At 35.8% G+C, this 12,096-nt stretch overlaps 1 protein-coding gene across 11 annotated transcripts in view; it reads left to right on the top strand.

The window, feature by feature from the left end:
• The window catches only part of Ypel (Yippee-like), a 314,557-nt gene that overhangs the window by 231,804 nt on the left and 70,657 nt on the right, over nt 1-12,096 (top strand). For all 11 annotated transcript variants that reach the window (XM_085944848.1, XM_085944845.1, XM_085944846.1 and 8 more), the window contains 2 exons: nt 365-576; nt 2,431-2,591. In XM_085944848.1, the coding sequence (XP_085800974.1) occupies nt 480-576; nt 2,431-2,591 (258 nt within the window). In that variant the 5' untranslated portion in view covers nt 365-479. The remainder of the gene's footprint in view (nt 1-364; nt 577-2,430; nt 2,592-12,096) is intronic.

Genomic DNA, 12,096 nt, shown 5'->3' with positions numbered 1-12,096 from the left:
CTAAGAAAAACGTGGTAATAATAAATTGCACCTGACGGTAGAACATATCAGAAGCGATCAGCGTGATTTTATTATATTCTTTAGACTTATGTCAGCCTCTTCATCCCCATCCCAGCTAAGAGCACCTTTTTATTTCCTGGTTCCTATTTTATTGCTGGAATTATCTGGTTTTAATCGCATGCTTCGTTTTGGTGAATCGCAATAATTTAGTACGTTGAATGTTTTTATCAATCTCTTGTTGTCTTCTGCAATATTTTCTGCCTGTCTTCTTGTTCGTCTTTTAGTAGAATTGTGTGGTCGCCGGCCATTTCGATTCCATTTGTGTGTTCTTGACCTTGTTGACGATTGTTGTCTGTTTTCGCAGGATTGTCTGGTTGTCGTCGCTGGTGTCGTGGGGCGTATCGGGGCGGTCGGGCGGATGGTGGTGGTGGCGCTGTGGAGCGTCGTGGGCGGCGGGGTGGGCGGGTGCGGCGAGGCGCATGTGGCAGGCGGCGGGCGGCGCGGCGGCCTGCTGCCTCTACGGCCTGGCGCGCGGGCGAACGCGCCACAGGCACACGGAAACTACAACCATTCCAGGTAACACACCCCCACATCTCTGTCTTAAGTCTTAGGCCATCCGCTCACGCAGAAACTAAAATCCGTCTAACTGGTTGGTGATGGAACTCATAAACTGGCCAGTGACTGATACTCCGCCCACGGCGCTATTGAAACCTAATACAGTCGAACTTGGTTATTACGAGGTAGATGGGACCGACTGAATTTGCACGTTATAAGCATTACTCGTTATATAAAATTTTTCGCGCCACGTTCTATTTAAGCATAGAACATAAAAAATTTAAAAACCATCGTAAAAGTCCCCGAAACAAGCATGGCTTTCATAAACTACAAAAGAAGTTGTTTATTGTAATGAAGTGCTGAACTGCTGGCGCTCTTAGGTACCTACTGACTTCACAAAGCTTGGATTTTTTACATACAATTTCAACCATATGCGTGGATACTTTTTCAATGTCGGCGAAAGCACCAATTACGTACTTAGTCACTTAACTAGTGTCATAAACGTAATCCGATCTCTGCGGCATCGGTCTAGTTAACTGCCCGGTCCGATTTTATTGTTTAGGGTCGAAAATGTTGTTTTTACCGATCGACACATAACAGTTTTGCTCGGTATACCCGAGAAGTAGCTCGTTATAAAAGTGAATAAATGTATGGAGAAAATCATAAACTATAATGTCAACGTATGTTTCCTCATTACATCTGAGATCTCGCTATTTCCGTGATCGTAATAACCAAGTTCGACTGTAATCTCACAACCTCAGATTGTCAAACCCATACTTTCCTACTTCATTATAAGCTTTTTCTGTAATATCTTTACGGGAATATTCTGGCAGCCATACAGGCAGGAGTATTTCTCAACATCTGCCACATATTTTAAATTAAAAATCGGTTCTCCCATCTTTGACTTTTGACGTCTTGACTTGTCATTGCTTGTTCAGTTCAGTTCAGTGCCACCAATTTCGGTAAGAAAATATGATTTTTCATTGAACCTACTGATCACTGACCTCTGCTTTATGGGTGACTGGAAACTGTGAGACTTTGAGACTAGCATGTCGCGTCTCTTCAGTTTCGGTCGCGGAAGTTTTGAGTCTTGCTCTCAGCGAGCCGCCATTGAAATACATTAGCTAGATACCTACTGGAGTTTCAGTCTCGTCTTTTTTGAGTATGCACGTGAGCGGATGGCCTTATCCGTGCCATTCGTCGAGTCAATCGTTCCCAATTAATTTTAGTCACGGAAGCCTTATAATATATTTTATAAGCCGAATATGCTTAATTTGAAAACATTTCAGGCACCCACTAGAAAAAATCTTTTTCTAAGAAAAAAACGACACCTGACGGGACTCGGACCTGTAACCGCTAAATTCGCGCCAGTGTGCGTTTGTTCATAATTTTAAATATTTTGTGGATAGAAGAATATTTTTTATCGATTATGGGTTGGTTAGGCAGAGGGGAACAATGAATTTGAAAACTCTTAATTCAATGCAAACAATTAAGTATGACTGACAAAGTATGCACTGTTTGTGTCAGATTTTAACAGCCTACATCCATCCAACCTTCGCCACTGCTAAATGCTGATCTTAATATAGTTTACTTGATATAAACATCACATTACCGTGCCTAAAACAAGGGGATTACGTAAAACTGAAAGGATTATCTGTTATTTGTTGATTGAACCTTAACATAATCCAGTGCCTTTTGTACTGGATATAATTATGTATGGGATGTTTTCAAATTGTGTATGTTCAAATATACTTATAGAATCTTAGCAGGGCATGCGTTGTCTGCGCATTGCCTGCATCAAACCAGTTTGAAAACGCTGTTATTTATGATGAAAGTGCTAGTGCAAGCATTCCTAATGTTGTGTTTTTGTTCCAGTTGAAGTGGTGAGTGGGGCGGCGGGTGTCGGGAGTGTCGCGGGCGGCGGGGGCGGCACGATGGTGAAGACTTTCCAAGCTTACCTCCCGCCCTGCCACCGCACCTACTCCTGCATACACTGCCGCGCCCACCTGGCCAGCCACGATGAGCTCATCTCGAAGGTGAGTCCACTATTTAACTACATACTCTTCCAAGAGTATTTTTTTCACAATTTAGGTACTAAATTTCACAGTAAGTACTCGAAAATACTCCAAATATGAGCTCCCGTCCATAACGACGGTCAGCCGCTGAAAAACGACGCAACGGCTAGTGGGTGGGCTAACCACCAGAAGTTTTTGACGCACATTGATCTCATGCATACTTTACCTCGCCGCTTTACTCTGATTCCTCTCACTTCATAACAAAGAGGTATTAAATAAAAAGAGGGGCAAGGAATCTGCTTTCTCATAGAACTGAATGAAGCAGGACCAACAATAGCCGTCAACTTACGAGAAATAGCGACGCGATAAAAAAAAATGCAGGGCATCACGGAGGATTTACTTTGGTCATTATAACGTACCCATATAATATAATGTTAACATGGAAATTTTGCCGCAAATTGATTACCAGCCTGCCTCACCATACTTTCTCACCACACTTGCCTGCTTCACCATACTTTCATATAACCTGCCGCCCCTAGCTTCATACCCACACAGTACACAATCTAAGACACGGACAGCGTATGGTTATGTTACGTCGTGTTGCAGTGGCTGACCTTCGCAATGGGCAGAACTTTTATAAGAGCTCTTCAGTGGTGTAGGTACGTGCTATTAGTAAACGTGTAGATGTGCTATATAAATCTATTAAATTCAGAATATAATATACATTACACATCAGAATTGATATTTTTAACTTAGTTTTTGCTATACTGTTCTTAAGTTGTCTTTTTGGATCGGTACTCCTTGAATAAGTCCTCCAATCATTGATATTATACATAATTCGGAAAATCTTGAAAAAAAATATGGTGCCGGACAGGACTGGAATCTGCATCCATCGCATTTCGGCCAATGTGATTTTTTCTCTATGTTTTCTATATTTTTGAATTATGTAAGTATGTTCAATAAAGAATATTACATTCGTAGATCTTTGGAATTATTCGTTGAATAAAGAAAAATAGTTTCATAAATAATATTATCATCATTAGCCGTCGTCAATCCTCTTCTTGGTTATGAGTTCTTCGCTACCACGTACATCCACCGAACTTTATGAGTTCGTTTATCCATATGATTTTAGGAAGTAGTTATAATCGTTTAGTGTACCAATGTACGATAGCATTTGTCCAGAATGTCCATTTTATCTGGTTGAATTTTATCACATCGCGTAGTAACTCTTGTCTGCCTCCTTATCCGTTGGTTTATTTTGTGGTCTTTCCGCGTTATGCCCAAGAATCTTTCGTTTTGTCTTCTGCGTAGAGCTATGTACACTATTATATAATAATATGTAATCATTAAAACTACTAGGTGTATTTATCTAGTCCTTATCTAAAACAAACTGCTACGAGTGGCATTCTCTTTGTTCCTCAATCCTCAGTATTTATTTTCTTTATTATACTATTTCTGATAATCATTTGCTTCTATATTAGACAGAATCAATATTTGAGTGGATACTTACTGATACTGAGTGCATGCTTGTTTGATGTGCAACGTAATCGATATGTGTTCATTACTTTATTTAAATAATGTTATCAATATACCTACATTGCAGCGTTGAATATATATTATGCAGTGTATTTGTGGTGCAGTCGGTTGCAATTATAATCATATGATAGGAATGAGAGGATTAGTAAGTGATGTTTGAAGCAAAACTGCCAATGTGTTTTAGGGTGTTTAATCCCGGGATCATACTTGATTTGTTGATCTCAAATCTTACTGGTTTTTATCAGGTTTCATACGATTTTCATCTGAAAAAAACATTATTTTTATAAAAAATGACACGAATAGAAAAATAAGTTTTCGTTTAGCAATTTATAGTCTCATTTTCTTATATTTAAAAAAAAATCTACTTTTGCATACTTTATTAATAATATTGCTTTTGTAATAATGTAAATATGAACGGGATATCAAAGTTTCCTTTGATTCCAGGGAATTAATTAATTGTTTAAAGACTGACGGAAAAAATCTTACGAATGGCAAAAATACCTGATCTATACTTAGCTCATAAAAACGAAATAATACGGCGAATTTATCTCTTTATTGACAGTTCATTTCAACGTTCATTTTTTCGCGAACGCGATGGTGGAGAGGGGGCTGTTATTTTAATAAAAAAAAATAATTCATTGCAATTCCATTGGTTTTCACCAATCCTGAAACACGTATCTGGAATACCAGGGATTAAAAGTTCTGGCCAGATTTGAGCCCGTACAGATTACACGTTGGTTCATAAATTATTAAGATCTACTTCATCAAAAATGTCTGCACATTGTAGACATGCGTCGTTCATTGACTTGAAACAGTCGTTCATAAGATTTTATTCGCTTGCGTTATGACTGATTCAGATGCCATGGTTAAAAACTGCGTTTCCATCCAGCCAAGATCTTTCGTGAACGCTCTGAAGAATAGGAGCGAGTCAGACAGTAGATAGTGAACGCTCTGTAGACAGAAGCACGTCCGAGCATGAGCATTCTTCCTCAATGCGTTCAATGAGAGTTTTTTTTATTCGCGACTTTAATTACCTCATCAGTAAGAACGAGCAGTAGAAGAACAGTAATTTACTCGAAAAACTTAACTGCACAGATTTTTGACGTCTTTTTCAGTTAAAATTTAACTATGTATATTATATATTATAATAATTGAGTTCGCCGACCCTAACGGTTCATCAGCATTTTTTGTTATTGTGATATCGATAATTATATAGTTTTTTTATATGCCCATACATCATAGGACACCGTATTGAATCTCGTAAGCGTGTATTTCCTTTGAGAGCTTTTTTTTGTGGCGGCGTATTGGTAATATACGCTGATAGCTTCAAGCTTCGTCTGTCGGGTAATTTATATGCTTAATCGAGCGTGATTGCGGGTAGAACGGCGCTCGGCAGGCAATAGGTTAAAATGAGTTTTGTTTTCAGAAAGGGAATGCGGAAAATCAAAACACATAGGTGGATACTTTATCAGCTCATACTCTGACGGTACTAATTTGTAATCATAATTAACATACATTACAAATTTTCAATCGTTCTTCAGGTAACATGAGAGTCCATCTATAACCCAACGTGGGGAATCTCACAATTGGTGTAGGTACTTGACAAACGTATCAATAATAATTGTACATTCGTAGATTAAGTTCTACAAGTGCACACGTCAGTAATTATTAATCGTTCTTACGACTGGTGTATTTGGGAAATAATCGTGCTCAAGTCATGAAACTATTCGCCGTCCGTATTTTTTAAGTACACCAATCGTGAGAAGTAGACACTTCTGCATTGTGCATAAAGGGATTGAATTGACATCACAGTGAGAGCAATGCAAACTTTGTAAATTGTTATACTTGATGGCGATTACGGAGCGTTTGCGTATTCTCTGCGTTGGTGTCTTTCGTTGGTTACTTACTTAGGCATTTACTCTTATTTGCATTGTTACTTATTTGATAACCCTATAAAAGCCTTCATTTAAGTTTAAGCTTATAACACCGACGTAAGGAGTTTTTCAGTGCAGCTATGTCGAATAAATCACAGAGAAACTGTGATTGAATTTTGATATACTTAGACTGAAATTCGAATCGCTTAAAAAGCTGTAGACTATTTAAACATCCACCAGTATAAGTTGTCCACTGAGTGTGGCCGCCACACGCTAATATTTGACATATCACTCTATTGTTTTTATACTGTGATGAGCTTAGTTCTAAATTCGAATATCTGACGATTTATGATGGTATATGTATAGTGCGCCAAACTAATTTAAGCACTAGCCAAAAGCAATGTCTCCAAATGATTATGTTTTTCGTCTGTGAACATCTTTGGGGCATGCTCACAACCACCCCTTAGTTAGTTGGTCCTCGGGAATCATTCAAACCACAGTGTCGTATATCAAAAGCAATGCGTTTTTTTATGATTATATTATTTCAAACGTTGATGGACCAACCTGCTGTCATAAAAATTAACAAAAAATGACAAACAAAATTAGTGAACATTGTGAACTTACGTATATACTCACGGATACAGTTGGGTTTCGGGAATTTACCGACGGAAAATCTCGAGAAATTTTCGAGGTTTTCATTCTCGAATCTCGAGAATTGAAATTTTTACCATTTCGGGAAATCCTGGATCTTGAGAGTCTTTCCTCGGGATTCGGGATTTCTTTATTATAAAATATTAATTGAAAAAACGATTTTCTATTTGAAAAAAAAAATGGACAGAAAACACAAAACGTTCAAAGACTGATCGGGGCATTTAACACAATTAAGCCAACGTCGACTCAGAATGAGCGCAATTTTTGCAACATCAGGAAATTTTGTGTCTCAAAAACGTACGCGATTGTCAGATGCTGTGATTGACAGTCTGCGTTTTTTGAAATTCTATTTTAATAAGTAATGTTTTTAATTATTATTGTTTCCCTTCTTCTATTTTGTTATGATAAATAAATAAAACAAATACATAAATAAAAAAAAAATCATATTTTTTTGGAATTTGTCTGTTTTTACACTGATTTTAGGATTTTTACAGTTTTTTTTTAAATTTCTCAATTTCTCGAGAATTCTTTTCTGGAAATCCCGAATCTCGAGAATTCAAAATTTCATCATTTCGGGAAATCCCGAATCTCAAAATTGCTCGATTTTCTCGAGAAATACACTACTCTACTCACGGACAATGCAGCTTTGACGAGGTGCATAAATAAATGTAAAGTTCATTGTCCGATTGTATTTTGGTCGCAGTCTTTGCCATATTCTTATACTTTTACATGATAAATTGTACTGTCAAATTTCCTTCAGGCTTATCGCCGCCCCTCTCCGAAGAAACCTATAAAAATGTTTTCCCTATAAAATTTAATTGCATCGTTAGTAAGAATAAAAAAGAAATAGCCCATTACGGTAGGTGTCTTAACCCATTATCCGAGTTATCGTGTATACTAAATTTTAATATCGACTCTTGAGAGTTTGTCGTCTAGTTTAGTGGATTTTACCAAATTCAGCTTTCCTCTTATAACTGTAATCACTGAGACGGACTTTAAAAAATTTAGCACTTTATTATTGCACCGTCTCAATGAGACGTTTGCCAGGCTGATCTCAAGATGCTATGCGACAAAACATGGTTGTATTTCTTTTTAAAATACATCGTGAATATGTCGTAAAGGAGGATAAATATTTTATTTGTGGATTCGTTGACAATTTTTATATAATTCTAAATTTATTTAAATATCGGTTTAGTAGAAATCTTATAGATGGCAGATGGAAGATAAGTAGGTTTGTTTCCACGTTTGATAATTTCGTAATTTCCACATTAAACGATTTTGTCCACTCTCACGTTGAGTTTTGATATTTGACTTTTTTTTTTAAATCGAGCCCGTTGGAACAATCACGTTAGTCGAATTTTAAGATTTAAAAAAAAACAAAATTAATATTGCATAAATCAATGACCTATTTTTAAATGATAATTTTTAAAAATGTCACCGGACTGCGTCCTGAAAAACATGCCATATTGACTTATGTGATTGTTCCCATCGCCCATCGAAATAACATCCTATATAGTGTATAGGTATTAATGCTTAATGCAAGAAGTGCATTTTGTCCGATGTTGGCTATTTTTACATATCTATCAGAGTATTTTAATAAACAATGTTTCAGTATATTTTACACCGAGAAATGTGTATGGATGTGTGAATGTAAGACGGGAGTTGAAAATGTCCCTTTGAGGCGAACGAAACCGGTCCAAATTTAATAAATAAAGAAGTGGATATCTTCATGTGGATAGTTATATCACGAAAAGTCACCATGGCACTAAGCTACAAAGCTCAAGTTAATAATATAATTATTATATTATTGGTGAGATATAAACAACCGATATATTTGACAGAGGGACTTCAGTGGGTCTATTCTATACTTATCGACTGTTAAAGTGAAGTGATAGATATTATCAATCTTAGTGTAGGTTTGTATCGAAGTATTAGCACTTATTGTAACAATTACAATAAGTTGGTTGTATTGTTGCAATAAGTGCTATATTTTAACAGCAGCAAGAGAGGCGCTGTTAAAATGTAACGCTTATTGCAACAATTACAACCAACGTATTGTAATTGTTACAATAAGTGCTAATACTTTACAAACCTACCCTAAGTTTGATAATATCTATCACTTTAGCGGTCGACAAATACAGAATAGACCCACTGGCATTAGACCGCATAGTTGAACAACTGCTTGTTATTGTCACAATTTTTGCTCGTTTTCAGTGCAGTAGACATAATTTGTACACGAACTAATTATAATTCTTCTTTCGACCATGTCCGATTCTAATAGGATCATATGGGCCTCCACAGAGTGGAGGTTTGTATTGACAGACTTTTTTTTACGAGAAATGGATGTCAGCCACTTGCTCAACCTATTAGGTCCATACCCTGACCCACACACAAATTGAAAAACAATATGTGTACTAGCCAGACCCAGGATTCGAACCTGGGACCCACGGCTTTGTAGTCCAACGCTTATGCCGCGCGGCCACCGTGTTATAATTATTAGACTACTATCATACAGTGGCTGTAGATTATCTGTAATCTCCCCCCAGTCAGCGTTGAAATATGATAATGAATTTATATCGCATTACTGTTCACTGGCTTCTAAGTAGTTTCACTTTATTTATACGTGCTAATTGTAGTAAAAATGTTGACGTTGCTGATGATAAGTGATAGTGCCATCATGCCGTATGCGTACGACTTATCATAGCCAGCTGCGCAGTTGCAATTTGCAATATTATGATAACAATAGGCAAGCACTCACTTACTATTGCACAAAGGTAAACGTGCTTTGCTCCATTTTTCTGCTCTTGTAAAGGTCATGAAGCTGTATTCTCCATTCTATCATATATATAGCTGTTTTATTTATTTAGTATTTGATAGAGTATGGTAATATTTGCTGAGAAACCTAGAGAATGAATCAGTTTATATTATGTATAATAAATTCATCTCATGTGGACTGTCAGTTATTTGCTCAGGTTCTTTGCTCCCACCTTGGTACGGTGTAGGGATTCCAATCCCGGGATCCCGAGATCCCGAGCTATTTTCGATACCTATGAATCCCGGGATTGATAAACATAATCCCGGGATTTCGGGATTTATTTTTTTATCAATTTTTATGGAACATAAAATAAAAGCAAAAATATAACAGAAAAAATACTTATAATAAAAAATAACTACATTAGAAATAAACTGAGTTTGAATGAAGTTTGATTTATACCCATGTGTAAGTTGCCGATTTATTTTATTTTTTCACATAAATTATTAAAAATGAGAAAGGTTGAAAAATCAATGCTTCGCACTTTTAACAAAGTAATTCCACCATGATCTCATAGGTTTTACGGCAGTTTCATATTTGGCTGACTAGTTAGATGTATGAAGCGGAAAAGCCATAAGTACGCCATGATTATTTGCTTTACTATTTTAAATCTCGCTAATCCATTCATTAAGTCTTTACTATCAGAAACAGCAATCTCATATTAAATTCACATTATTATTTATATTAGAATATTATTTACTCCATTAAACTTATGTATTTCGAAGATTGAACGTAGATATACAATATTAATAATAAATGTCTTAAATAGTATAAATTATACTAGATTTATTTTTGATCGATTTTATCAATGTTGTATGTGAATATAAAATTTTTATTTTAACAATGGAAAAAAATGCCAATCCCAGGACCAGTCCCGGGATCCCGGGATTGCCAAATTGTAATCCCGAAATCCCGGGATCTGAATTTTGGCTCGGGATTGGATTCCCTAGTACGGTGGGTAAAACGCTCGATTCTTTCTACATGGATTGCGGGCTCTTGGTCAAATCCGTATTTAAAAAATCTTTTCTCGAATTCAGCTCATGGACGTAATTGATTTGAGTTAATAACTATCCAAGACTTTCTTTATAAAATTAGTTTAAATTATATGTATACTGTGACTAGGAAATCCAATCCCGAGCCAAAATTCTGATGCAGGGATTTCGGGATTACAATCTGACAATCCCGGGATTGGATTTTTTTCCATTGTTAATATAAAATTTTTATATTTGCAAATAACATTGATAAAATCGGTCAAAAATAAATCTAGTATAAAATATACTATTTAAGACATTAATTGTTAATATTGTATATATATACGTTCAATCTTGGAAATACATAAGTTTAATGGAGTAAATAATATTGTAATATAAATAATAATGTGAATTTAATATGAGATTGCTGTTTCTGATAGTAAAGACTTAATGCGCGATTAGCGAGATTTAAAATAGTAAAGCAATTAATCCTGGTGTACTTATGGCCTTTCCGCTTCATAAATCTAATTAGTTAGCCAGATATGAAACTGCCGTTAAACGTATAGGATCATGGTGGAATTACTTTGTTAAAAATGTGTAGTATTTTTTTTTCAATCTTTCTCATTTTTATTAATTTATGTGAAAAAATAAAATGAATCGGCAACTTACACATGGGTATAAATCAAACTTCATTCAAACTCAGTTTATTTCTAATGTAGTTATTTCTTATTAAGAGTATTTTTTCTGTTATATTTTCGTTTTTATTTTATTTTCCATAAAAATTGATAAAAAAATCAATCCATAAAGTTTCGGGATAATGTTTATCAATCCCGGGATTCATAGGTATCGAAAATAGCTCGGGATCCCGGGATTGAAATCGATTGAACGATAATTCACAATATATTTTACTAATCAGAATCAGTAATCACATTATCCTGGGGGTGAAAATCGTTTGAATAATCTAACTCATTGTGTAGATCGTCTATCTCGAAATTTGTGCAACACATTTTATATTCAGCCATCTGCTATGCGCTTGAGAATGTAATTTAATTTAATTTTTAGCCCTTGATATAGAATATAGATAGAGTGATTCGCTACCGTACGGATTGACATCTTATTAAAAACTATTATGTACCTACTCACTATGTATTGAAGAAAAATAATAATCGATATGACATTAATTGCGTGTCTCTGTTGGATGAAGGCCTCTACAAGCTGGTTACACACCGTGTTGCGTTGCCACGTACCTACATACTTCAAATACTGTACGTTCTCTACCTCATGGGTACCACTGACAACGTTTGTTCAGCGATTGTCTCCTTTGTAAGCTATGTATCCTACCCGTTTCCTTTTGAGGTTTCAGCTAACTGTATTGCATCACGTACCCTTGTTTGTTCTCTTACCCGAACAATTAGTATTAATTGCCCTTACCATGGTAATTTTTCTACTTTATTAAGGGTGTATATTTGACATGAACTAGTAAAGTTGAATACACTGCGTTTTATGCAGAATGGTAGCTTATTTTTAAAGACATTATTCATGAGTGAAAAAAGTACTCCAACCAAGAATTCTTTTGCGAACAATTTCTTCGAGTATATACATCAAAATTGTTGCTTATTTTTATATTATACTACTGAATAATGTAGTGTACCTACCGACCTTAGGCCATACCTCAGCTGAGA

This window comes from Rhyacophila brunnea, unplaced genomic scaffold (assembly GCF_057557595.1).
Source record: "Rhyacophila brunnea isolate RB1 unplaced genomic scaffold, BYU_Rbru_1.0 scaffold_17, whole genome shotgun sequence".
Lineage (NCBI taxonomy): Eukaryota > Metazoa > Arthropoda > Insecta > Trichoptera > Rhyacophilidae > Rhyacophila > Rhyacophila brunnea.
The sequence above is the reverse complement of the archived record's forward strand: the minus strand, read 5'-3'. Positions and strand labels throughout refer to the sequence as shown.